Source organism: Crocodylus siamensis, chromosome 2 (assembly GCF_052110815.1).
Source record: "Crocodylus siamensis isolate JL-2025a chromosome 2, ASM5211081v1, whole genome shotgun sequence".
In the NCBI taxonomy this organism is placed as follows: Eukaryota; Metazoa; Chordata; order Crocodylia; family Crocodylidae; genus Crocodylus; species Crocodylus siamensis.
In genome coordinates, this window is record NC_143396.1 from 161,900,161 (window position 1) to 161,926,275 (window position 26,115).

The 26,115-nt window shown below is 43.6% G+C and overlaps 1 protein-coding gene across 3 annotated transcripts in view; it reads right to left on the reverse strand.

The window, feature by feature from the left end:
* Positions 1 to 26,115, reverse strand: part of SLC4A4 (solute carrier family 4 member 4) — a 312,036-nt gene that overhangs the window by 23,785 nt on the left and 262,136 nt on the right. For all 3 annotated transcript variants that reach the window (XM_090031969.1, XM_090031970.1, XM_090031968.1), the window contains exons 16-20: positions 21,611 to 21,799; positions 16,177 to 16,290; positions 13,341 to 13,502; positions 3,176 to 3,354; positions 980 to 1,052 (exon numbers count right to left, since the gene is read on the reverse strand). In XM_090031969.1, the coding sequence (XP_089888095.1) occupies positions 980 to 1,052; positions 3,176 to 3,354; positions 13,341 to 13,502; positions 16,177 to 16,290; positions 21,611 to 21,799 (717 nt within the window). The remainder of the gene's footprint in view (positions 1 to 979; positions 1,053 to 3,175; positions 3,355 to 13,340; positions 13,503 to 16,176; positions 16,291 to 21,610; positions 21,800 to 26,115) is intronic.

The window sequence follows — 26,115 nt, forward strand, 5'->3', positions numbered from 1 at the left end:
TCACTTCCAGCCTACCAGCTGTTTTCAGAATGGGGGGGGGAAGGGAGCAGAGGACGCACATTCTAGAGGTTCCCCAGACAGTGCTGGATGGGATGGGTAGACAGGAGCACCCACAAGATGGCACGGGCTGAAAAACCCCCAGACCAAACCTCCTCTCCTCCCTTTCCCCCCACCCATTCTGAAAACAGTGACAGGCTGGGAGGCAGCACAGACAAAAGTTATTGAAGACGCTCTGTTTTGAAACATCTTCATCTGAATACTCATGCAATGACGGTTCAAATTTTTGTGAAATCAGGCCCTTTTAAAGTGCTTTGCAGCCATGCATTTCTGTTTGGTCACAGATATAGAGTGCTTTCAGAGGCTAGATCAGGCAAAAACTATCACTTCTGTCTGTGTCCTAAATTTCAATGATATTGTCAGACTGCATGGAGTCACTCCAGTGATGCAAAGCAGGATGTATATGATGTACACATTTACATACACACATGCACGCATATCATAAATTTAAATAGCCTTTTCTTGACTATACACCCACTGGATGCTCTCCACGTGGCAAGTACTCTGGGCTACCAACCATGTTTCCAGAAGGCTCATATAAGCTCTCCAAATGTGTTTACAATATCTTTTCCATGGGAACACATAGAAGGCAGGTGCATCAAACATAAGATGCAATACAATGATGATGCATATAAACATTTAAGACAACTCTTTTGTTGACAGAACTAAAAATCCCAACCCTGAAACTTCTTGGAAATAACGTATCAAGCTACAAATATGTAACTTTTCATCCCCCCAAAAGTTTATTTTTAATCTTCTGGTAAATTATAAAACAAGATCAATAATTCTCCCTAATCTCCTTTTCCATACTATTATGATGACAGTACTTTTAATAGCTTAAAAAAATTGACCTGGTATTGTATGGTCGGTAGTTTGCTTATTTGCCTGTGTCCTAAGGATGAAGAAGAGAAAAAGAACTTACCTTCAAAATGGGAGCCATAAAAACCGACACACCAGTCAGAATGAACACAATGATACCAGTTACCCTCTGTTCCCTGAAACCAAGTCAGAGAAGTTACTGAATCAGCTTGTGCTTTATTTCTAGTTTCCTTTTTTTTTTCAAGTCACAAAGAGAAACCCCCCCCTCATTTGTAAAGATCAATTTTAGGGCATATTTTCAAAGATGAGTGGCAGTAGTATGCCAGCAAGTTCATGCATACATACATGCACACGCCAAAGATTAATCTGCACCTCTTGAAAATGCAGAGTACACACATTGGACAAATCCAGACGTGCAGGCACTTGACATTTGTGACACCACAAACTGCACACCTGGCGTATTAAAACATGCCTTGTGCTGCAAATTTGCCACATGGGGCACAATTTGCTACTGGGAAATCCCAATAGTAAAAAAAATGACATCACAAAAAAGCGCCACAATACATGCTCCAAGAGCATGTGCCAGCAGGCACGGAGGCTCGGTCCTCCCAGGAGATGCTTTGGCTGCTACCCAGTGTCTCCCCTCCTCTAGTTGTCCCCTGGCTCCTCTAGTATGCCAGGAGCTGGGAGCAGCAGGGAAACAGCATTTTCTCTGAAGTGGAGCATTTTGCCCTGCACCAAAACCCACGTGAAGGGGTGCATACAGCAGCAAAAAGTAGCAGCATAAATTTGTCCCCACTGTATGTACACGCCCCAGCATACGACAGCGTGCCCATTGGTGTGTTTCCCTCAATACCTTACTTGTGAAGACAACAGCTGCATACTTTGCACTGTTTGCACCCATCTGTGAAAATCTGGCCCCCCATTGTTGTTTAAAAACCGAGACTGATCCCTAAAGGCCATTTTTCACTTTGGCAACTGTAAAACAAGCTCAGCGGTAGTAGTGAATTTATAGAGTGTTACCGGTCAATACTGAGAAACGTGTTTAAATGTTTAACATGAAAAATCAATTGGCAGGCTAAATTCTATACATATTACTGGAGTGCAGGTTGTAGCCATGTTGGTCTTAGGACATAGGCAGACAAAGTTCTTTGGGTCAATCTGATCTCTTTTATTAGACCAACTATTTCATCCAGGAAAAGCACACCAACCGCAGAAGCTTCCTCAGCTTGACGAAGGGTTTTTAAACCTGAAAGCTTGCAAAAAAAATTTTTTCCAACTATTTAAGTTGGTCTAATAAAAGATATCAGATTCACCCAACGAACCTTGTACATATTACTGGCAATTTGTGTGATAAGCAAATTGACAACAAATTATTTCTTATTGAATTGTGCATTAGCGGCATATTTTGAGTCCTAATCTTAATATTTTGTAGTTCAACACTTCAGATAAATATCTTTCATTGAGGGAAGGAACCACAGATGTCTATTCTGGCCAGCATAAGGGTAAATTCATAATCTAATTAATCTGAAAGTTTGGGAATTCAATTCATATTGAAGTACCTAAATAACTGGCTCTAATTTTCACAAATGCTGAGGCTCCCACTGAAAGCACTTCAGACAACTTAATTCTGTACCTAATTACAGAGTTAATTGCCTCATTAGGTTGAATTGGTTGCTCTAGACCCTACAAGTTTGATTTTCTTTTTTACTACTGTATTTGCTTGCGTGTCTATCCTAATGCCCAACTACAAAATTATCTGTAATAAAACTATTCCCTTCCTCAAGGCTTGGGAAACATGCTCTAAAAATCTGGATAAGGTGCACAAAGAAGAAAGGGGATTCAGCTGCAAAACACTGGAGAGTTATGCAGCTAAATCCCTTATGATACTAAGAACAACTCAACTTTCCTATTTCATGCTCAAAGCTGTAAAATAGTAATGGATATCTATTAATGAAACTTTACAGGACCTCATACTAATTAAAATTCATTATGCAAAAGCTTGTCAATTTTAAGATATGTTGAAGGGTAATGAAATACATAAAGTCCAACACAATAGGGTGTGTGCCTGTCATACATGCACACAGAACAGCTTTTTTTTTTTTTCCTTTTAAGCAAAGAACATTGCAGGAAAAGAACAAGAGCTTTAAGGAAAACTTAGAGGAGCTGAAGACTTGCTGTAAAACTGATAGCCAGTTTCCCTGAATCACTGCTGTTTTTTATGGTAGGTCATTTAATCATCTGAACACTGAACTTTTAGCAAGCAAGGCAACTAAGGCCCCTCTTTGGTTTGGCATACCTTACTCCCAGAAACTTGGGTTGTTCTCCTGGTGCTGAGGTTTCTGTCTCCATCTTCAAGCTGTCAATGTGTGCAATGGAGATCACAGTAGCAGCAACATACCAAGGCAGGCCCATGAAGGAACAGACAATCATCAGAACAGCCACCCAAAACAAGTCCAGATGATATCCAGCACCTTTCTGTGGAGGGTGACAGGTGACAAGTGCAGTGTTAAAGTTAATTATTCCAAATGTCTTAGGGAACCCAGTGCTCTCTCACAGCTTGAAAGAAACAGCCACTGTGTCCAAACCAAACAGCAAATCAAATAGATTTAACAACAAATAGATCAAGCAGTAAATATCAACAGATTATTGTGGGGAATGACTTAGGTTGATCTGAGAGATCCAGGAAAACCAAGGAGAATATGGCACGATACTCTTTGGAGGATAAATGATTAATATACCTACTGAACACGCGCAATTTAACTGTAAGCAGCCTAGTAAGCAGTTTGGATGGAGATCCAAATTGTAAACCTGGCAATTTGCATGCCTTTAACTATCACCGCCTACACAAGACACACATGGATAACAATTTGGAGGGTGTTACTGAACATAATCAAGCCCTTTAACCAGCACCATGATGGAGTACATCTGGATAAATCCAGCTCTGAGCTGAGAACAACTGTAGGAAGTAATACAAACCAGAAAAAAACTAGGCTGGACACGCACCAAAGCTTGACAAGAATTTTAACAATCAAAACAACATTTTGTACACCTCCCAACAAAAATATATTGCCTGAATATATTCTAGGCATAGTGTTTCAAAGCTCCTCCTGTCCATCTCTGTTGTAAAATTTGTATTTATATACATACACACAATTTCATATTGGTATTTGTCTAGGTAAAAGTCCCAGTTATTTTATTAGGTAACATGGCGAGGAAGAAAACAAATGCACCAAGCCCCTGTAGCGTCCATGAAAACAGAACTGTCTGTGTTCACAGTGTGAGGTAGTTATAGCAAGAAGAGAATTTGGAAAGTGTTAAGGCATGGAAAAATGGTCCAGAAAACAGGATCACAGCTTGTAACAGAGCATTAGCTATTACACTATAGATCCTATTACAAATATACAGCACATGTCTCTTCACAGAGTGAAAGGCCAGGATCTCACCTGCTGCTTCTTACAAGTCTGATCCTTTTCTCAGAAATCTCATTTAGGAGGAAGCTTAAGCAAAAAAAAATCTATTAGTGTGAAGGAAAATGCAACTGGCAGTGTATGTCTGCACAAGCAAAATTACTCATTCCTTCAAAATCTGCCAGAGGAAAGGCAGTGCCAAATGACTACCCAGACATATACAAGCCAGGGACTGTCTCCTTCCTTCCTCTTGTTCTATGTTATCTGGACGCTGCTCCCATTAGCCCCCATGGGTTTCGTGAATACTCGGTACTTGCGGGAGTCAGGCTTTTCTCTTTGGGAAAATGGAAGTTGCCTATAATCCCACACTTTTCATGCACCCGCTCTATCTACCCAGCAAGTCCTTTTGGGTTGGAAACATCCTTTCTTTTGGCGTAAACTACTTTAGCAGTGACTGCCAAATTATCTCCTCCTATTTTAAACGATTGCCCAATTTACCCCTTAGTAAAAGCAGTCCAAAGCTAACTTTTAATTTTAAGAAGCTACTGGGAAATACCCATGGGCAAAATCATTTTCTGAAACTTGTGTTGATGGCAACCTTCAATTCAAAGGGTTATAAAAGCTAGACTGTGTCTGTTAAAAGCCAACATTGGCCATCAGTTATCACACTGTGATATATGAGATCCTGGACTTAGAGCAGAAAAGAACTGCAGGATTTAGCTGCAATAGGGAAACTGGTGGCAGTCACTACAATAATGGCCACCATATCTTCAGACATCCAGATATGTTCCCAGTTGTTGAGAGCAACACGAACAAACAAGAGCATTGAAGCATTTTTAAGGAAAAAAGCGGTGTAAGTTTGCCAAACTGAATTAGAAAAAGTTCAACCTCTTCTAACTATTTAATATGAGAAGTCTATGGCAATAAACTTTGAGAAAACTGGTTATTAACTGATCATCGCTTGCTGGAGTTTACCATCCAGCACAGGGTGTCAAGGACCAGTAGCAAGGCGGTAGCCCTAGACTTCAAGAGGGCCAACATCAACGAGCTGAAGAGATTAGTGGGAGAGGTGCTGGGGTTCTCAAGGGCAGGGGAATTCAGCGCCCAAGATGAGTGGTCATTCCTTATGGAGACAATACTCAGGACCCAAGGGGTGACCATTCCAACAAAAAGCAAGGGGGTCAGGAGTGCCCGAAAGCTCCCCTGGGCGGCTAGGAATGCCTGATCACCAAAAAGGCAGCGTACACTCGGTGGAAGGGGGGTACTATCTCCAGAGAGTAGTATACCTCCTCTGCTCGGGCCTGTAGGGGGGCTGTCAGGAAAGCTAAGGCGGACATAGAGCTAGGACTTGCCTCCAAAGTCAAAGATAACAAAAAGTCCTTTTTCAAATATATAGGGAGGATGAAGAAAGCACCAGGAAATGTGGGGCCCCTGCAAGATCCTCTAGGCAATCTGGTGGTTGCGCCAGAGGAGAAAGCAGACCTCTTTAACCAATTCTTCACCTCTGTTTTCTTGGGCAGGGACCGGGACTTCGCCACTATGATGCAAGATGGACTCGAGGGGAACGCCTCCAGACCTCAGGCTGGGGAGGACTGGGTTAGAGAGCTTCTGGAGGGGCTGGACATGTTCAAATCAGCGGGTCCAGATGCTCTCCACCCCAGGGTGTTGAGGGAGCTAGCAGGGGTTATTGCAGGGCCCTGGGCATGGCTTTACGAGTGTTCATGGTGCCCGGGCAAGGTGCCGGATGATTGGAAGATAGCTAACGTGGTCCCCATCTTTAAAAAGGAGGAGGGAGGACCCAGGCAACTATAGGCCCATCAGTCTTACCTCAATCCTAGGGAAACTCTTTGAGAAGTTCATCATGGAGCACATCTGCAATGGGCCGGCCTCAGAGATGATGCTCAAGGGCAACCAGCATGGTTTCATTAGGGACAGGTCATGTCAGACCAACCTGATTGCCTTTTCTGATTAGGTCACAAAAGCATTGGATGCAGGTGTTGCTGTGGATGTAGTCTTTCTGGACTTCAGCAAGGCCTTTGCCACCGTCTCCCACCCCATCCTCATTAAGAAATTGAGTGACTGTGGCATTGATGCCTACACAGTCAGATGGATTGCAGATTGGCTGAAGGGTCGCACTCAGAGGGTGGTGGTGGATGGGTCGTATTCAACCTGGGGAGAAGTGGGCAGTGGAGTCCTCCAGGGCTCGGTCTTTGGGCCTGTGCTGTTCAATCTCTTTATCAATTTGGATGACAGGGTGAAAAGCAACCCGTTTAAATTCGCTGATGATACCAAAATTTGGGGTGAGGTGAGCACACTAGTAGGGAGGGAAAGACTGCAGCAAGACTTGGATAGGTTACAGGGGTAGGCTAGGAAAAACAGACTGCTTTTCAATACTGACAAGTGCAGGGTGCTGCACTTGGGCAGTAGTAACCAGCAGCACACTTATAAGTTGGGAAACTCCCTTCTTGAGAGCATGGAGGCAGAAAGGGATCTTGGAGTCATTACTGACTCAAAGATGAATATGGGCCGACAATGTGAGGTCACAGTTGGCAGGGCTAACCGGACCTTGTCGTGCATCCACAGGTGCACCTCTTAGCAGGGCCAAGGAGGTGATCCTCCCCCTCTACGCAACACTGGTCAGGCCACAGCTGGAGTACTGTGTCCAGTTCTGTGCGCCCCACTTCAGGAGGGATGGGGACAACATTGAGAGGGTCCAGAGGAGGGCCACCTGAATGATCCAGGGACTACAGGGCAGACCCTACAACGAGAGATTGCGGGACCTGAACCTGTTCAGCCTTCGCAAGAGAAGGCTGAGGGGGGACCTGGTGACCATCTATAAACTCACTAGGGGGGGACCAGAAGGGTTTGGGAGAGACCTTGTTTCCCCTAGCGCCCCCTGGCATAACAAGGAGTAACGGCCACAAGTTGTTGGAGAGCAGGTTTAGATTAGACATCCGTAAGAACTACTTCACAGTTAGGGTAGCTAGGATCTGGAACCAACTTCCAAGGGAAGTGGTGCTGGCTCCTACCATGGGGGTCTTTAAAAGGAGGCTTGATGTCTACCTAGCTGGGATCATTTTTTTTCCTCCTGCCCTGGCAGGGGGTCAGACTTGAAATCTATAAGGTCCCTTCCAACCCTACTTCTATGATTCTATGATTTTACACAATGAGAAAAAAACAGGAGCATTAACTAGTGGTGGGCAAGTGAGGAATCAGCCTCAAGTACCAATTTAGAAGATGTACAAGAAGGGTAGCCCCTGGAAGCCAGCACTGCTGCCTGCAACACTGTATAAGCAGCCCATGTCATGCCGCCACCATAATGGCAGTGAACCCTGTGCAAGAAGGTTAGCACTCAGCATCTCGCATTGCCCAGCTCAGAGCACCAACGTTCTTACTTACCCCTCTGACCAAAAAAAGGCTTCTTTTACGCAATATCTACACACTTCTTCTCTAATCACAAAAATAAGGGATAAGTTTGAGAAAATGAGGGGGCATAGAAGAAAAGCTTCTGTAAAATGAAAATCTAAAAGGGCTATATTAGGAGTTTGATACTTTAAAGGAGATTAGTTGTTTTGACATCTGTTAAATTTGATTTTACTAGAACTAACAGGTGAATTAAAACTTACTCTACCAGGGAAAGGCGCCTAGCTAGACTTGAATATTGTTCATTGTTTGTGTACTGCATATATTTGGTAACCAGCAAGCAAATTTTCAGACAGTAGGTCAATAGGCATCCAATATTTTAACAAGGTACTCACACCAAAATTGTCCCACTTCTCCTTACAATAGATCTGCATATGGCTTTTTTTTTCTGAGAGGAACTAGAGAACCTATTGATTTTCTCTTCCCTCCTCAACCTCATTTACACAAAACCCACATACCTATAATCAGAAACAAAGAAAGTGAATTTTGATATTAAAATAGCCCCATGCTGAAATATTTATATTTTGTAATATAAAAATATATGGAGAGTTTTGACATAATAGCATTTTGCCATTTCTGTTAAGTGAGCATTAAAGAATTGAAGCAACATCCTGAGAAAATGATACAGTGGATATTCCCTCCTACTTCTTTTTTTCTGCCCATCAAAACAGTGGTTCTCTATCTTTTTATACTAAAGGCACCCCTCAGAAAAAGCCAGGTCTTCAGTTTCACTCAGGTTTTTTTCATTACGGAAAAATAATAGAGCAATTCTTCTCTTAGAAAGAACTCAGAAAGACCACAACAGAGTTTTTTTGATACCATGGATTCCTATTTGAAATCTCTGGGTTTATCTTGTGAGTCATGTATAGGTGTTTGCATATCACGCAGTGCTAACCAGGGTGCCACAGCACCCTGCTTCAGAATCACTAGTATAAGATGTAACATAGTTAAAGCAAAATACAATTTTGCTCTTCTGAAATACTTTAGTGAGCCCTGGGGCAGTTTCTCCAGCAGGGCTGTTTCAGCCTTGTCCAAAGTAAAGGTGCATCTCTAAGGGAAAAATATAACCCAGTCTTTTCTTCAATCTGGTGGCAGTGGCTTCTAAGAAAGACCACCACATTGCTGGATTTTATCATCTAAGTAGCAAACTCCAGCTAAAGAGTAAAAATTTACATGGAGCCAAAGAGTCTGGCATGGCCAGTCTTGTAGCCACCCTACTAGAGGCCAACCAAGAAGGAAGAAGTGATATGAACATTACCCTAGGGTTATACTTCTTGGCAAATTATCTACTGCCTTCCCCAGGCTTGCTCCTGATGCAGACAAGATAATTTGGTCTGTGCAGCACCACAAGCCCCAGACTGGTGAGAAGAGACACTCTCTGAATTCATAATTGGTTCAAGCCACCTAGCTGCATGTGAAGAAAGAACACACGCTCTAATGCAGGGGTTTTTAACCTTTTTCAGGAGTGTACCCCTTCTGGGTAAACTTCTGGCAGAACGGGACAGGGGTGGCAGTGGCTGGATGCAGACCAGGGGTGGCTTCCATGAGGCAGTGTGAGGTGATGGATGGTGGCAGTGGCAGCTGCTGTGTGCAAGCTGTTCCCCCCGCACATTGGCTGGCCAGGTGGCTGTGCCTGCAGAGGGAACCCACTGCCCTTGCCCCACCCCCAGCTCTGCTCCTAGGAGGCGGCAGCACAGGGTGGTTGGTGGCAGTGCTCCATCCCTGCCCACCTGTCTGCTCATATCCCCTAGTCCCTTTCCAAGTACCCCCGGGGGTCTGCAAAACAGGCCCTATTCAATTTGGGGTGTGCAAAATGGGCCTGCAATACTAGGAGTGTATGAAACAGGCCCTATTCAATTCGGATTCGGCTGAATCAGGGACAGTGATTTGGAGAATCAGCTATTGGGTCGTAGACATAGCTTTAAATGTTTTTTATACATACCTCTAGGTACCAGGCATGGCTTGTGAATGCTGTGATGGTGGCGTGGATGAAGCATCCCACAGGAGGGCCCCCCCACGCTCAGTGGCAAACCCGGAAATGGATTCTTCCAGTCCACTTCCAGGTCCACCAGGGAGCGCGCAGGGAGCCCCCTGACTTCCCCCCCAGCTTGATGATTGGCCATGGGGGGATCCCTGGTACCCCCCAGACTCAGGAGGCATCAGTTACTGAGCCGGGGAGGCATGGGGGGTGTCCCCCTGGACACTCCCCAGCGGGCCCAGAAGTACACTGGAAGGGCTTCTGGTCCACTTCTGGGTTTGCTGCAGCATTGCCGCATTCACGAGCCGACTGGTACCTTGAGGTATGTAGAAAAAATATTTAAAGCTGTGTCTATGTCCAAATTGCCAAATCTTTCTGAATCTCTCTGAATTGATTTGGAGGGTTCTGATTCAATTTGGAGAGATTAAACGGTCACCTGATTTGAGTTATATTCAGAGATTTGGCCAGCAAATTGGGCTGAATCACCTCCAAATTGAATCAGGGACCAAAGCTTCGCACAGCCCTAATGCGTACCTCTGGTTGACAACCCCTGCTCTTTCAATTAATCACTCATATATTTTCTGCTCAACTCAGTTTTATAACTGTGTTCATTTTATCAGACTCTTCAAATTGAGGTTAGAAGAAAAACTGCCCCTTTCAGGAAGATGCATATAAGATATAACTATGTGAAAAGATTGGACAAGATGAGCAGGAAGGGATGTTCACCTCACTAAAGAAAAGAAGACTGATACAGTCCAGAAGCCTGCTTCAAGCCAGACCAGCAGTTAGTGAGCCAATGTTTTGTCATCTAGATCCCTTCGAAGGCCACTTTTTCTTTAAAATCTTTCCTTTACCCCTACTATTCTAACTTGGTCCTTTAGGTCAATAGGAGATTACTCTTAAATCTATGTGTTGTTACACATTTCCAACCATTATCATAAAAATGCAAACAACCACCTCTTCTTCAAATAAGAACTGGCACAAGAGCCCCTAGCTAAATGGCTCTCAGTATTATAGATGAGATTAACACCTAAACAGTGACCTCAACATTACCCCTGTCCTGAATCAGTCGTCATTCCTACAGTTTAGGTCTTTTTAAATGTCTCCTGTCTGCAGGAAGGGAGAGTCCTTTTTACAGCAACTCAATATTATTTAGTAAAATTCACCCTGTAGGGCCAGCAAAAACCCTACAGAGCCATAAGAAATTGTTAAGGGTCAGCATAGAAAGTTTATTTTAAAAACACTGCAACACACAGTGTTGTAAAAACACCATTCATGAGTGGGGATTTTGACTCTTATTTTCCTTACTGTATCTAAAATTCCTCCACAGTTTATTCTCCTGCATTCTGCACTAGAGCAAGAACTTTTCAGCTGCTAAACTGTGGTCTACTTATGACATATCAGTCAAGACTGGGTTTCCTGAATCATCCCAGATCTCCAAGGCCCACATTCTTAATCAGGCAGCCATATCCACATGCAAGTTCACTATGGGTTAACAAACTCACCTTGTTGCAAACACTATAGTTAATCACGAATGATTTTTTTGTGTGATAACCATATTGTTATCTATGACAAATCTAAAGAAACATTGTCCATTTTGATAAAGCAACAGAAATCCTGGATCAGATGCAGTAATCCAATGTACCAAAAAAACCCATCCTCTCAAGTCTCAGGTTTCACTTCTATATATCTGAATGAACTAACCCCACCTCCACAACTCCATCCTTTACTTTTAGCAAGTATAAGGTCTGGAAGGCAAATGTATCCCTTATCTTTCCGCACAGAATTCTAGTAACTACCAAGTTAATTTATATACTCTTCCAATCTGAAATGGTTGGATGGGAAGATGCCATTAACCAAGCCTACATTCAAGATCAGAGCAGGGTGGAACAAGTCTCTCACTACAAGGAAATCTGCCAAGCAGCTATATTGTAGGTATTTGTAACATGCCACAATATCCTCCCCTCAGATCACTGCCCTCCCAACACAGCCCAGAAACTCAACTCATTATGGCATATCCAAAGGCCAAGTGGTCCACAGCCTGAGTCTTTGATAGACCACCTGTATTTTCCTGTGAGGATAAATACATGCAAGATTGAGAGGTGCTTTTCTACTGTAATGATGCAAGGTGCTTTTCTACTGTAATTTCTACTCTACAGATGAGGAATCGAGATACAGAGGCCAAGATCCAGATCTACACTTATATTTAAGTGTAGGCACTTCACTGCTATTCCCATAGGAAATCAATGGAGGCTGGGCTGCCAAATACTTTTGCATGGCTCTAGGCCTAAGTTACCCAACCCAAAGAAGTCTGTGGCACAGCAGAGTACTGAACCTTAATCTTCCAAGTTTTAGGCTACTGTCTTAACCACTGGCCCAGCCTGCTTCCTGGTTTTCTCCAAATAGGACCTGGGGGGATCAGGGTAAAGAGACAGGAAGGAGTTCAGTTCTTAAAGGATGGCTCTTTTTATTGTTATTATTATTACTATTAGCATTTATTAACTTGAATTCTGCAAATGGATAGTTTCTCCACCACAGGAAATATCTACCAAGGACCTTTAGTAATGACAGAGAGCAACACTGCTGACAGTAAGGACTGCTTCATTCAGTGCCTCCTTTGACAAAAGATGCATACAGAAAGATGAAATCTTCCACAGCTGCCCCTCTGTCTTGCACTTAAGAGAGTGAGGCTCATCAAGTGGTTAGGCAAAGAAAATGATCTAAGAGGAGAGGAAAACAATGTGCCACCCTCACTCCAAAGTCTGCTTGATAGGAACACCTTTGTAACAGGAATGTCCCTGTTGCAAAAGATCTGTAGGACATACCTGTCCTCATGTAGGGTGAGAAGGGCATCTATGCAGAAGGAAAATCTTTTTCCTTTGCACTGTGCTCTCACAAGCCCCCTCTCTTGCCTGGCTTCTTTGGCATTTCCTTGTGGGTAATGATCGACAATGCTGAAAACCAACAAGACAGCACCTAGACAAACATCCACAAATAAGAGTTTTGGGAATAAATGAGTTCTAAATGATCACCATCAGATCCTTTTGCAGTTAATCAGGAGTTTGTATTTTTAGTAGTGCAGGCCCTGCAAGGAACTCAGGGTTCAAATTTAAGAGGCACCAATCTCCTGCTGGGTAGGGATTCAAAAGCGGCTAAGCGGAAATGTCTCCTGACAGAAAAGGGCTGACGTAGATGAGCTGCTCCAGAAGGACCATCCCTGCCAGCTAAGCAGTGGATAGAGTACTGCCTCCAGATGCCTGGCCCTGACACTATCCCCATCTCTAGGGCAGACAGAGTACATGGCCAAATGTACTATTAAGGGTCAAGGACTTGGCTTCTTATATTTATATTCCTGTTACTCAAGACTGAAATCCTCCTGAAATCAAAATGGCACAGTACCTGGAAGAACATTTCGATTTGGCCCACTAGCCATGTCTTTGCTTCACTAAGAATTCACATGTTGCTTGAGAAATACATACTGGTGACTGCTTTCAGCAATTCTAGAAAACAATCCATGTGTAATTACACCCAAATAATAAGTTTCTGACACAGTGACTATCTCCATTCCTATTGCAGGCTCCCTCTCCATCTCTCTCTCCGGGAGGGTAGGATTATCACCTCTTTGCAGTCACAGAATCACAAAAGGCACCAACCTTAAGTTTATGTTCTTTCCTGTTGACAATGACAGCTGTGATTTGCTGGTCCATGAAGATAAGAATAGTCACCAGCAGGGCAGGGATGGCAGCTGCAAGGTAAACCCACCAGGGATTTCCTCCAAATGGTGGAATGAACCAGCCTCTGTGGGGACTGGTCGGCTGAGTGGGCAAAGACAGGAACACACAAATCAGAGCAGCAACATGTTAATAATTTTATCCCCCCAAAACCACATTCACACAGCAACAGTGCTCAACACTGACATGCCAAAACTGGCCAGTAGAAGATTGCTGAGGTCTTAATCCTGGACACTTGTGAAGATGAAAAATGAGGACCTGATATAATGGGTCATATCTTGCAATCTTTGCTTATGGTGAGTAGTAGCCAGAGCCACTTGCTGGTAGGGGGATGGGAGTGGCAAATCAGGGCAACTGCCTCAGGCCCCGTGAACACTAAGAAGGGGGTAAAAAGAAGGTCCCGGGTAATGTGGGGCCCTTGCAGGTTGCCATGGGAAACTTGGTCGTCACACCAAACAGCAAAGCTAACATGTTTAACGATTTCTTTGCCTCCGTCTTCCTAAGTAGGGATCAGAACAGCCACCTCCCTGCTGGGCCCTGCTCGGGCCCCAGGGGAGGCACACCTGGGCCACGGGTTAGCGAGGATTTAGTTAGGAAGCTTCTGGAGGGGTTGGACGTATTCAAGTCAGCCGGTCTGGATGATCTCCACCCTAGAGTTCTAAAGGAACTGGCCGAGGTCATTGCAAGACCCCTGGCACGGCTTTACGAGCACTCATGGTGCTCTGGTGAGGTACCGGAGGACTGGAAGAGGGCCAACGTGGTTCCCATCTTCAAAAAAGGGAGGAAGAAGGACCTGGGAAACTACAGGCCGGTTAGTTTTACCTCGATCCTAGGTAAGCTGTTTGAGAAAATTATGCTGGCACACATCCAGGAGGGGCCAGCACGGGACTGCATGCTTAGGGGCAACCAACACGGGTTCATCAGTGGCAGGTCCTGTCAGACCAACCTGGTGGCCTTTTACGATCAGATCACCAGATCATTAGATGCAGGGGTAGCAGTGGATATAATCTTCCTGGACTTCCGGAAGGCCTTTGACACTGTCTCTCACCCCGTTCTCATTAAAAAACTGAGGACTGTGGTGTAGACACCCACACAGTCAAATGGGTCGCCAACTGGCTGGAGGGCCGCACCCAGAGGGTGGTAGTGGATGGGTCCTTCTCAACCTGGAAGGACGTGGGCAGTGGGGTTCCACAGGGCTCTGTCCTCGGGCCCACACTGTTCAACATCTTCATCAGTGATTTGGACGAGGGGCTAAAAAGCACCCTGTTCAAATTTGCTGATGACACTAAGATGTGGGGGGACGTGGGCACACGAGAAGGATGCAACAGGCTACAATCAGACCTAGACAGATTACAAGGGTGGGCGGATGAGAATAGGATGGGTTTCAACACAGACAAGTGCAAGGTGATGCACCTCGGGAGGAACAACCGGCACCATACCTACAGGTTAGGGAACTCCCCTCTTGTCAGCACAGAGGCGGAAAGGGATCTGGGGGTCATCATTGACTCCAAGATGAACATGGGCCGGCAGTGTGGAGAGGCAGTTAGGAAGGCCAACCGCACCTTGGCATGCATCCACAGATGCATCTCGAGCGGGTCCAAGGAGGTGATCCTTCCCCTCTATGCGGCACTGGTCAGGCCGCAGCTGGAGTATTTCGTCCAGTTCTGGGTGCCGCACTTCAAGAGGGATGTGGACAACATGGAGAGGGTCCAGAGGAGGCCACTCGTATGATGAGGGGACAACAGGGCAGCCCCTATGAGGAGAGGCTACAGGACCTGAACCTGTTCAGCCTCCAAAAGAGAAGGCTGAGGGGTGATCTTGTGGCCTGTTATAAACTAGTCAGGGGGGATCAGCGGGGATTGGGGGAGTCACTGTTCCCCTGAGCACTGCCAGGAGTGACCAGGAATGACGGTCACAAGCTGGCAGAGGGTAGGTTTAGGTTAGATATCAGGAGGCGCTACTTCACAGTCAGGGTGGCTAGGGTCTGGAACCAGCTTCCAAGAGAAGTGGTGCAGGCTGCTACCCTAGGGATGTTTAAGAGGAGGTTGGATGAACATCTTGCTGGGGTCATTTGACCCCAGTATTCTTTCTTGCCCGTGGCAGGGGGTCGGACTGGATGATCTGCTCAGGTCCCTTCCGACCCTAGAAACTATGAAACTGTGAAACAGTGCAGTACAGGCCATGCAGACATTGGCACATGCTGAGGGTGCCACGACTCTGCACAGCCATCATGTGCCACTGGCTTCACACTCCCCCGCTGCATAGGCTTATATGCCCCAGGCCCCACACACCCCTAGGGTCAGCTCTAGTAGTAGCTATTGTACATTATAGTAGTCTATAGATCCAGGCTGTGGAGACTTTTTCTCACATACATGGACATATACAGGCCGTTCCATTAAAACCAGTGGGACCATATGTGGACTACCAATGACAATAGGTGGAACAAGCATCTGTCCTGCTGAAATCAGGGAGTGATACAGTTCAACATTATCTGGGCAGAAGTACTAGTCTGTCTGTTAGAACATTTATCAGCAGGATTGAGTAGAAGACATTCTGTACCAACTGAAATGAAGTTAATGGAAAGGATATCAATTTGTACATCTAAACAAATATATTTGTAACTGTCTGAGAAAACTAAGCCTTTCTGGAGAGCTTACTTTCTTAGTAATTGACCATGTAATACCAGGAGACAGACAAACTTTACACAAGGCATAAAATAAAGTGATGGTGGCCTTTGCAGAAAAGACCTTAAACATACCTTAAATTCACTTGGCACAATTAGTTTTGGTGTATCCACACCTACCAAAGCATCTATTCCACAGAAAATCAGAATGGACAAGATAATGGCAAAGTCACTGATGAGCTTCCTGGCCTGAAACAAAAGACAGAACAACAATAGCTAATACACTGTAGGAACAACCATTTTGTTCATGCTTTGGTTCCAATCTGATGCTCCCGGATTTCCCTTGCCATAGAAACAATGGTGCACTTTGTAGTCTGATGTCATATTTTAAATGTGCTCTGGTACTTTATTACACTGTCTGAAAGTCAAACAATTAAGCCTAACTAGAACTGCAAAAATAATCCCCAGGAAACAAGAAAACTTCTTCTGTGGACAACTGCCACAAGAATTTTCCCAAGCTGTCTTACTGATATTCTTCTGTTTTGCAGTAGCCAACAATCAATACCCAACACAGAAGACTACTTACTTTGGAACCGTTTCTGAAAAAGCTACAATACAAACTTATCAAGGAAAATGGTCTTTTGTTTAGCAAGAGGCTTTCTTAGGTAAGACGCACTGGAAGACAGAGTGGTGAGAGATTTCCTTTGCAGATCTCCGAACAGCTTTCTAAATGAGATGCAAGATATTCATGGAGATTAATACACAGTAAGGCCTTTATGGCTAATGCTGTTGATGTCATTTGTCAGCTGTCAGTGTTAGATGCAAACTAGCAGCTAGGATTAACAAGGTTGAGGGACACTGTCTTCATATGGAATGCATCTGGCACTGCTTTCCAAAAGGCCAATAATTTCAAAAAGGAAAAAATGCAACAATAAATAACTTCCATATGCTTGAATGAAATAAATGAGCTATGCTGTCTTTCAAGCAACACATCCAGTCCCTCTTCAGACTATGTGCCTCCTCCTATTCAGCTTGATGCACAACCCAACACATAGAGTTCAAATTTAGGAGAAGAGCCTTGTGAGAGGATCCCAGAACATTGTAGCTCACATTCAAGTGCTGCCAGGTAAGGCATAACCTCCAGCAGACAGAAAATGGATTTTCCAACTTAGATCAGCTTCTCTTCCAAGAAAGGCTTCAATAAGCTGATTGTAGGTTTTGTCCAGATATCTATTCATCAGTTCTTCAGTTTCATTGCACAGCAAGTTAATGTTACTCTGGCCCCGCAGTCCTACAGGTATTTTGTAAGGGTGCCAGTAAGTGGGCTGACAAGCTTCACAGCATTCTGCTTTGGGGGAGAGAGGCTTTTCTGTGCATCCTACAGGACAGAAACAATTTATGTGTGGCCTTAAAGTGCAGCTGCAGCGTCAGATCTGAGAAAGAACTTAGGCACATGCTTATGTGCAGCCCTATTCTGGAACGGTGCTTAAGGACATGAATAAGGGCCTGAGTGACTGTAACATTGACTCACCTTAATGATCTTCTGCCCAGGAGAGTGAGGAAATTATTTTGGTCTTTATAAAAATACTCCTATCGCTTCAAAAGAAAATTATACACATAATTTTAAAGGAGAAGCAAGATTGAGGGGAAGGGGGGAAAATAGATAAAGAAATACAACATGTATCCTGGATTGCTCTGTTTCAGAAGGGATAAGGTTATTTATTCATAAATTGCTTCACTGGGTGCAACTACAAGATAGCAAAAAGCCAGGTGCTCCCCAAAAAACTTACTCCTGTTGCCAAATCTGACAAGCACTCATTACTTTGCCTAGCTTCACTACTGCTTTCATCCTGCATGGATACTGCAAGATTCAAGGAAGACCTTGCATTAATCTTCTCTTATTTGCCCAGTCAAAAAGTCAAAGATCCTTCCAGTCTACTGATGTCTTGGGACCAGTGTGCTTAAGGCACACCAGTTTCTGTAGCTAATGGCACTCACAAGAGTAGTGCAGCCAGCATCGTGTTCTGGCTGCGTGTGACTCCATAACCTGAATGACCAGTTATGACACTATAACTTGCTTCCACCTCTTAAGGGGGAAGTCATTTCTTTGCAAACATATTGTCTTGTTTCAACATGGAAGAGAACATGCTGAAATTGCCAGTGGTTTCACTGAGACCAAACCAAGCACACACAGAAAGGGTCTGACCATGAGAGAGCTACCAAGAATCTCCAGCTCTCAAGATGTAGCCTACCAAACTTTAATTATCCGAGTATTTATTTGTACCATCAGTAAATGTGTAATATCCCATCAAAGAGGTGGAAATATGGCCGAAGACAATTCTGTTTGGAGGACTGTTTATTAAGCCTTGACTAGCATAAACTATAAGAACATACAAATGCAGCAAGGGAAGTTTACGTTAGATATTAGAACAAACTTTCTCACCAGAAGGATAGTAAAGCAGTGGAACAGGTTACCCCGAGAGGCAGTGGAATCTCCAGCTTTTGAGGTTTTTAAGATCCAACTAGACAAAGCCTTGGCTGGGATGATCTAGTTGTAGATGGTCCTGCTTTGAACAGAGGGTTGGACTAGATGACCTCCTGAGGTCCCTTCCATCTCTAATTTTCTATTTATTCTATATAAATTTGATTTAAAAAAATAAAACCTAATCAACATAGTTGAATAGGTTCTGTGCACTTCAACAGTGACTTTGCAACCACTAAGACTTGCAGCCACTTCTTTATAGATTGAAGGACTAGACCTGTGTGTTGAACCAAGTTACAGACAGTACTGCTGTGACATTTTCACACACTGTTGGGAACTGAGCCAATAAACAGGTTCAGCTGAAATTTGTGGGCTTTACTTGCTACCAGTCAGATTTGTGTGCATGGGTTTAAGTTTAAAAGTAGTTTAAAAGTCCTTTGAGACTTCAAGAATAATTATCAACTAGGTGAGGCTTTTATAAGCATATATTTTTTTTTTAATCCATCCTATTTATACTGACTTGTATACTCACAATAATTGACAGGGTTTTCATAATCTATTCCCAACACTGTCAATGCCAGGTATTCAAAAATTATGAATCAGTCTCAAAAATCATGAGATTTTATCAAAATAATGAATTTGAGGCTCTTTTGCTTCCTGGTTTCTGGTTCTTTAGGGTTCATGTTTTCATTCATTTCTCTGCTTTCATCATGTTTAGACACTGTGAAAGCCTGGATTCTCATGCAATGACAAGATTCCCAAGAGCTGGCACCATAAGAAGAAAAAATCCAAATATCTCATAGGTAAAATCAAAGCGGCATAGAAAAAACTGACTCATTTTCTTAAATATGATTTGATTTGCAACAAAAATGGGATATATAATATTTAACTATAAACACAATATAGCAATGAAGATGTCATATCAGACAGTAAGCAAAGACAAGGAAACCGGAGGCAGGAACCTAAAAAAATGAATCCGATGACATTTTCAATTCGGATTCAATAGGAATCTTTAATATTACTCAATTCTTCTTTATGGCATTAAAGCAACAAACAAAACAAGCCACTGAAGTGAAAAGAAACTGAAGACAAATACTCAATCTGCATGCACTGTAGTTACTCCACTGAAGCCAATGGAACTATGACAACTTGATCCACCTGAGAATCTGATCTGAAAAATCTAGCTGGACAGATTTTGGTGCACTTTTTAATCCTTTTGTGTAACCTTCTCAGAATTGCTTCTGTTGGGCTTCTCAGGGTTTCATAGTTTCATAGTTGTTAGGGGCTGGAAGGGACCTTACAGATCATTGAGTCCACCCTCTCTGCACATGGGCAGGAAAGACTGCTGGGATCAGATGATCCTCGCAAGATGGGCATCAAGATGTTTTTTGAAGATTGCCAGGGTGAATGACTGTAGCACCTCTGGGAGAAGCCTGTTCCAAACCCTCAGCACACAACTGGTAAAGAAGTTTTTCCTTGTGTTTAGCCTGAAGCAATCTTCAATCAGTTTGTGCCCATTATTTTTTGTCCTCTCCTGGGGGGCCTTAGTGAATAAATGCTCCCCCAAGCTCTGACATATGCCCTTGATATACTTATAGGCTGCCACTAAGTCCCCTCTGAGTCTTCTCTTCTCCAGGCTGAACAGTCCCAAATCTTTCAGCTTCTCCTTGTATGACCTGGTCTGTAGGCCTCTAATCATGCATGTGGCCCTCCTTTGGACTCTCTCAAGCTTCTCTACATCCTTTTGAAGTACGGGTCGCACAGGTACAAGAAAATCAAGCTACATTCCAGCCTGAATGAAATTTGTTTTCTTTTCATTAAAAAGAATAAAAAGTTCCCTTTTAATGTTACATCACTGTAAACATCAGCCTATCATAAATTCTAGTGCGGGCAGACATTCTCAGCAAAAACCTGTTTTGTTACAGAGAGGAACCTGAAACTAGCATGTCTATTTTCTTTTCAGTCTTAGCTCTTGTGAAATTAGGAAAGGCTGGATCTTGCCAAAGGCAGAAGTCACCATCCCATATATTGCAAACTATGGAGAACTGGGGTAGAACTTTTTCCATGTGTTCCCTTGCCTTCAACTGTTATGATAGGTGTAGCTGGGAAGACAAAACAAGGAGCTTTTGTTGACCCACCTTGGCTCTGTATGAGTTGGCTGCAAGCCTGGTACACAGCCAATTTAAATCAATGGGAAGATTTCCATTGACTGTAATGCATTTTAGATCAGACCCTACAGGAGTAAATGGAATTAGGGCTGATACATGTATACCATGAACTATTCAGGAAGTGCACTGCAGCTAAGTTAATACTATCTACCTAACCTTTACACTGACTTTTTTGATCATTCAAAGTTGGCAACCTTAACATTTGTGAGGCTTCCAGGTTTTCCTCTGAAGACAGAGAGCTGAATGAATCAATAGGTTTATAAGGAATTAGGAGACATAAGACTTCTTAATGCTGTACAAATAACTTCATTTTATTTAAGAAAACTGTTAGCTTATGTATTGACTGCACCTCCGTGACATTTGATAAGGCAATTTGTATTTGTGTGTTTGTGCCTACCACCCAGGACACTGTGGATCACCATATTATCTATCTATGTGGAGGGAAACAACCCTCAGCCTCACTACCAGGGCACTGAAAATGGCTATTTGAGAATGCTGTTGGTTCAGTAACCTGTTCTGGTGAATTCTTGATACTTGAAGCAAAAGGGTTGAGGAGACATGCACCAGCAAACAGTACAACAGAACAGATCAGCTCAAAAGCCTCGTCTATATTTAGCTTTATTACCACTAAATATCCCAGACAAAACTTTCAGCTCTTTTTCTTTCTTACATGTGCCCTCCATAAATTGTAGAGCTTAAATGTAAGCAATTCTGTTACTTGCCTAAGCTCAGTAGTATTTTGAAAGACATATCTTCTTTCAACAAAAAGAGAATGCCCTCAGTGCATAAACTTGTAGAAAACCTTTGCCGCTCTGTGCTGCAGGTATAACAAAAGGAAGATTTGCAGACAAGGTTACAGTACTGTACGTGCTCCAGAGGAATAAGAAAATACACCTGTGTGAGGAACAGAGATACTTACAGTAGTTGGGAAATAGCGACTGGTCTTGAACTTCTTCAGGGCCATGGAGCAGGTGTAGGTACCAAAGAAGAGGATAAAAGACATGAGGCTGATATCAGGTATGTATTTGCAGTTATTGCCTATAAGCTTTCCTCCATATTTCAAGCACTCCTTCTTTGCCAGAGATGACCAGTCAATAGTACCGTTGAACTAAAGGGGAAAGAAAACATCTCATGAAGCTGAGCTCTGTCATGTCAATTCATGAAAATAGCAACTGGAATGGAGAATCCTCTGCTACCATGCTACAACCAAAGGATATGAATGTCTGCAGCTGTGTGCAACAATATAAGGCCGTTGACTGGGTAGCAAGGGAACTTCAACTGGGAAGTCAAAAGGGTATGCGTTAATTAAACAGCAAGACAAATTCTGAGCTCTCTAATATGGATTAAGTAGAAATGAAACCTTGTGCTATAGTCACTTTGCACAGCTCCTTGCAGTTACCCAGGAGGTGAAGAAATCTTCTCCAACAGGTTTTTTCCACATGCAATGTACACTGTTGATACCAACTAATAAAACAAACACCTTCACTTCATCTATATCTTTTTCCACAGGGTAGGAGATTGAACCTCTGCTCCTACCTCCACTAAAAATCACTGTCAAGTTGGAGAGGAGAAGTCTGGAGAAGAGAAAAAACAGAGGGGATTTAATAGTGGCCTTCAACTACCTGAAGGATAGTTACAGAAAGGAAGCTACAATGGAGCTATAATGTTCGCAGTGGTGGCAGATGACAGAACAAGGAACAATGGTTTCAAATTGCAGCATGGGAAGTTTAGGTTACTTTCTCACTAGCAGGGTAGTAAAGCACAGGAGTAGATTACTGGGAGAGGTTGTGAAAATTCAGTCCTTGAAGATTTTTAAGACTCAACTAGACAAAGCCTTCGTTAGAATGATTTAGTTGTGGATGGTCCTGCTTTGATCAGGGGGTTGGACTAGACCTCCTAAGTTCCTTTCCAACCCTAATTTACTACAATTCAGCTTTCCTCTGTACTGACCAACACAGGTTAAGCTTTACTTATTGGCTGGCCTGGTGAAGAACCCAGCTGTATAGGCTGGCCTAAGACTTGACCTCAACCCTGGATTTTGTTGTCTCTTGCTCAGTCCGTTCTCCTGCCACCCACTCCTATCAAACTCCACTTCTACTACATAAGGCACAACAATGGCCTTTCAGTAAGAGGGTCCCTGGGCTCCTCCTCAGAGCAGGCCCTGAGACATCTTCATTCATTTGGACAGTAAGAGGCTACTGTGTCAGAGCAGCTGTGTGTTTCATTGCGGAGTAGCACTGGTCTCTCGGTAACTGAATTACAAACATCTCCCTCATACTGTTCTCAATTTTTATTGGCCTGGGCAGAAAATTAATAAGCTGCTGAAGTATAATTAATTCTGGATAAGTTGTAGTTCTACTGTTGCATTTGTAGACCCATGGCTGGGGGCTGGGCAGACTTATTATAGTGGCAACCCCTACTCACCATATCAAAGCATCATCAAAGGATACATATGTGGCTTTTCAAAAGGAAAGCATTGCCATCTGGTGTCCTCACCACATTCTGGTGGTGCTGCCAGTGTTTGGTCCATGACTGCATATTTATCAGAGTTACCCCTGCTTATTTCACAACTAACCTTCCATGAAAGTCATTCCACTATCTGCCACCTGTGGACATGATGAACAGCAGTACAGCTCTTCCCCACAGGTGGAGGAGGTGAAAGATTTTAGACTCTCAATGGCTGTGAAGGCAGATAAAGGCTGCACTGGAATGAGATCCCCTGTTGTCTTGTTCTCCTATTCGGTCAAGAGCCATGTAGAAGCTGATGTGCAGCAGCTTCTCCACAATAAAAGAAGTCAAGCACAGGCATCTTCCATGAAAACAGTTTTTCCAGCACATTCCTCAAGTCCTTTGGTGACCAGCTAATGGAGACAGGAGCAGGACTGTGAGATCTGGAAACTCCCAGTCATGAACTGGCATGAAGGCTGCAGTTACAAGAAGGTCTTCTAGCACGTGGATGCAACAGGAGTGTGATTTGGCAGTTGTAACTATGACTGAGCAGCCCTCTTCAGGATCCAGTCTGCTCATGCCACATGAGGAGGAGACTAGAAAAAGTACCCTAAACATAGCCTGTCTACCTTCTTCCTGACTAGATAGCTATATCCAATGAGATCAGATTACCATTACTGAGGTAAAAAATACCAGCAAAGAGACACCATCATTTTCAGGACTTGGAACCATTGACAACCCTAATAGTCAATGTCCAGAGTCCCACACTGCAATTGCGGCTCAAGAACTCAGGGGACACTACACCAATGTAGCTCCATTTAGCGAGATCCAGCAAGTGGGAGATCGGCAGCTCAAAGAACATGGAGGAAGCTATTCCTTCTTCTGAAAGGGTAAACAGGAAGGAGAATGCCAACTTCACAGAGTTGGTATTGCCATTAAGAATGAACTCATAAACCAACTCAGTCAGTTCCCTATCAAAATTAATGAGCACCTCATGACTCTCCATCTTAAACTGGCAGGGACTCAATATGCCACAGTCATCAGCATGTACACCCTGACTCTTGATGTCACCAATGAAACCAAGGAGGAATTCTACACCAACTTGACCAAATCCTTTCTGACATTCTGGAGGGAGACGGACTTATTCTTCTTGGTGATTCCAATGCCAGAATTGGAAGGTATTCTAACTTCTGGAATGGAACCATGAACAAGGAAAGGTCAACTCTCCCTCTTGACCAAATGTGCAGATCATGGACTCACCATCACCAACACTCTGTTCTTCCAGAAAAACAGGTACAAGACATCATGTCAACACCCATGATCTAAGCATTGATACCCGATTGATTCTCATCATCCATCCCTGGGATCACAAAGATGTCCACATCACCTGATCTATGCTGGGAGCTGATGATTGCTGCACTGATCACTGACTCATCCACTCAGTTAGATCACTCAAACTGGCTCCCAAACAATGGCTGCAAGAGAAGCAACGCCAATGGCATATCAGCATTGAAGGACTCAAGGACCCAAGCAAAAGAGACCTCTTCCACCAGTGCCTCAATGAAACACTGGTAAATTCAAATCAACAACAATGGGAAAATGTCAGCAGTATGTGCATAGCCCTCAAGGCCAGTGTCATCAGTGCCTGTGAAGAGACACTTGTATTCTCTACCAGAAAACATCAAGACTGGTTTCATGAGAATGACTGGGAGATTCAAGGGCTGATCAGTAACAAGTACAAGGCCTTTTGTACTTGGCAAAATGATACCAACTCCAAGCAAAAGAAACTGAATCACCAACAAGCCAAGGCAGAGGTCCAAAGGAGGAACTGTGATATGAAGAACAAATGGTGGAAAGACAAAGCTAAGGAGATTCAACATCACACTGACACCCATGATATGTGCCATTTTTTCAGTTCCACCAAAGCCATCTATGGTCTGAGCACTCAGGGACCAACCCCTTGAGACCCAAGAATGGAAGAGACCTCATCAAGGAAAGGGGAGCCATCAATGCCCATGGGAAGGAGCATTTTGAAGACCTTCTCAAAAAGAGACTCTGTTGTTGATGAGAGTGACCTCAACTCCATCTTGCAACACCCGATCAGAGATGATCCTGGAATCCCTCCAACCCTTGACAAGGTGAAGAAAGCCATCAAGTAGATAAAGAATGACAAGACATCTGGAGCAGATGGAATCCCCATAGAAATATTCAAGCAGGGAGGAAAGGTGATCACATCATAGCTTCATACCTTCATCTTCAGGATCTGGAATGATGAAGGAATCCCAAACAACCTCAGATTGCCAAGAGTGCCATGACTGGGCCAATCTTCAAGAAAGGGGACAAGTCCAACTGTGGAAACTATATAGAGAGATTGCCTTGCTGTCCACCACATGAAAGACCATTGCAAGAAGCCTCCTGAACCATCTCCTTCCACTTGCTGAAGAGCTACTCCTAGAATCTCAGTTTGCATTTACAGTATCAAGAGGAACAATTGACATGATCTTAACAGCTGCAGGAGAAATACCAGGAACAACATAAGCCTCTCTACATGGACTTCTTTAACCTCACAAAAGCTTTTGATTCTGTCAGCTGAGAAGTGTTTTGGAGGATCCTTCTGAAATACAAATGCCCACCAAAATTTGTCACCATTCTCTGCCTGCTCCATGACAGTATGCAAGTGGTGGTTCTCAGTAATGGAACTATCACAGATCCCTTTGAGGTTACAATGGGAGTTAAGCAAGGCTGAGTCATTGCTCCAACACTCGTCTCAATATTCCTTCCCATGATCCTATATCTGACCACCAACAAGTTTCCAGCCAGAGTGGAGCTAAGCTACCAAATGGATGGTAACCTGTTTAACCTCAGCCAACTCTGAGCCAAAACCCAGACCAAGCTGCCCACAATCATTGAGCCCCAGTTTGCTGATTCTGTAGCATGTGCTCATTAGGAAGCAAACTTTCAGGAAATTGTCAACAT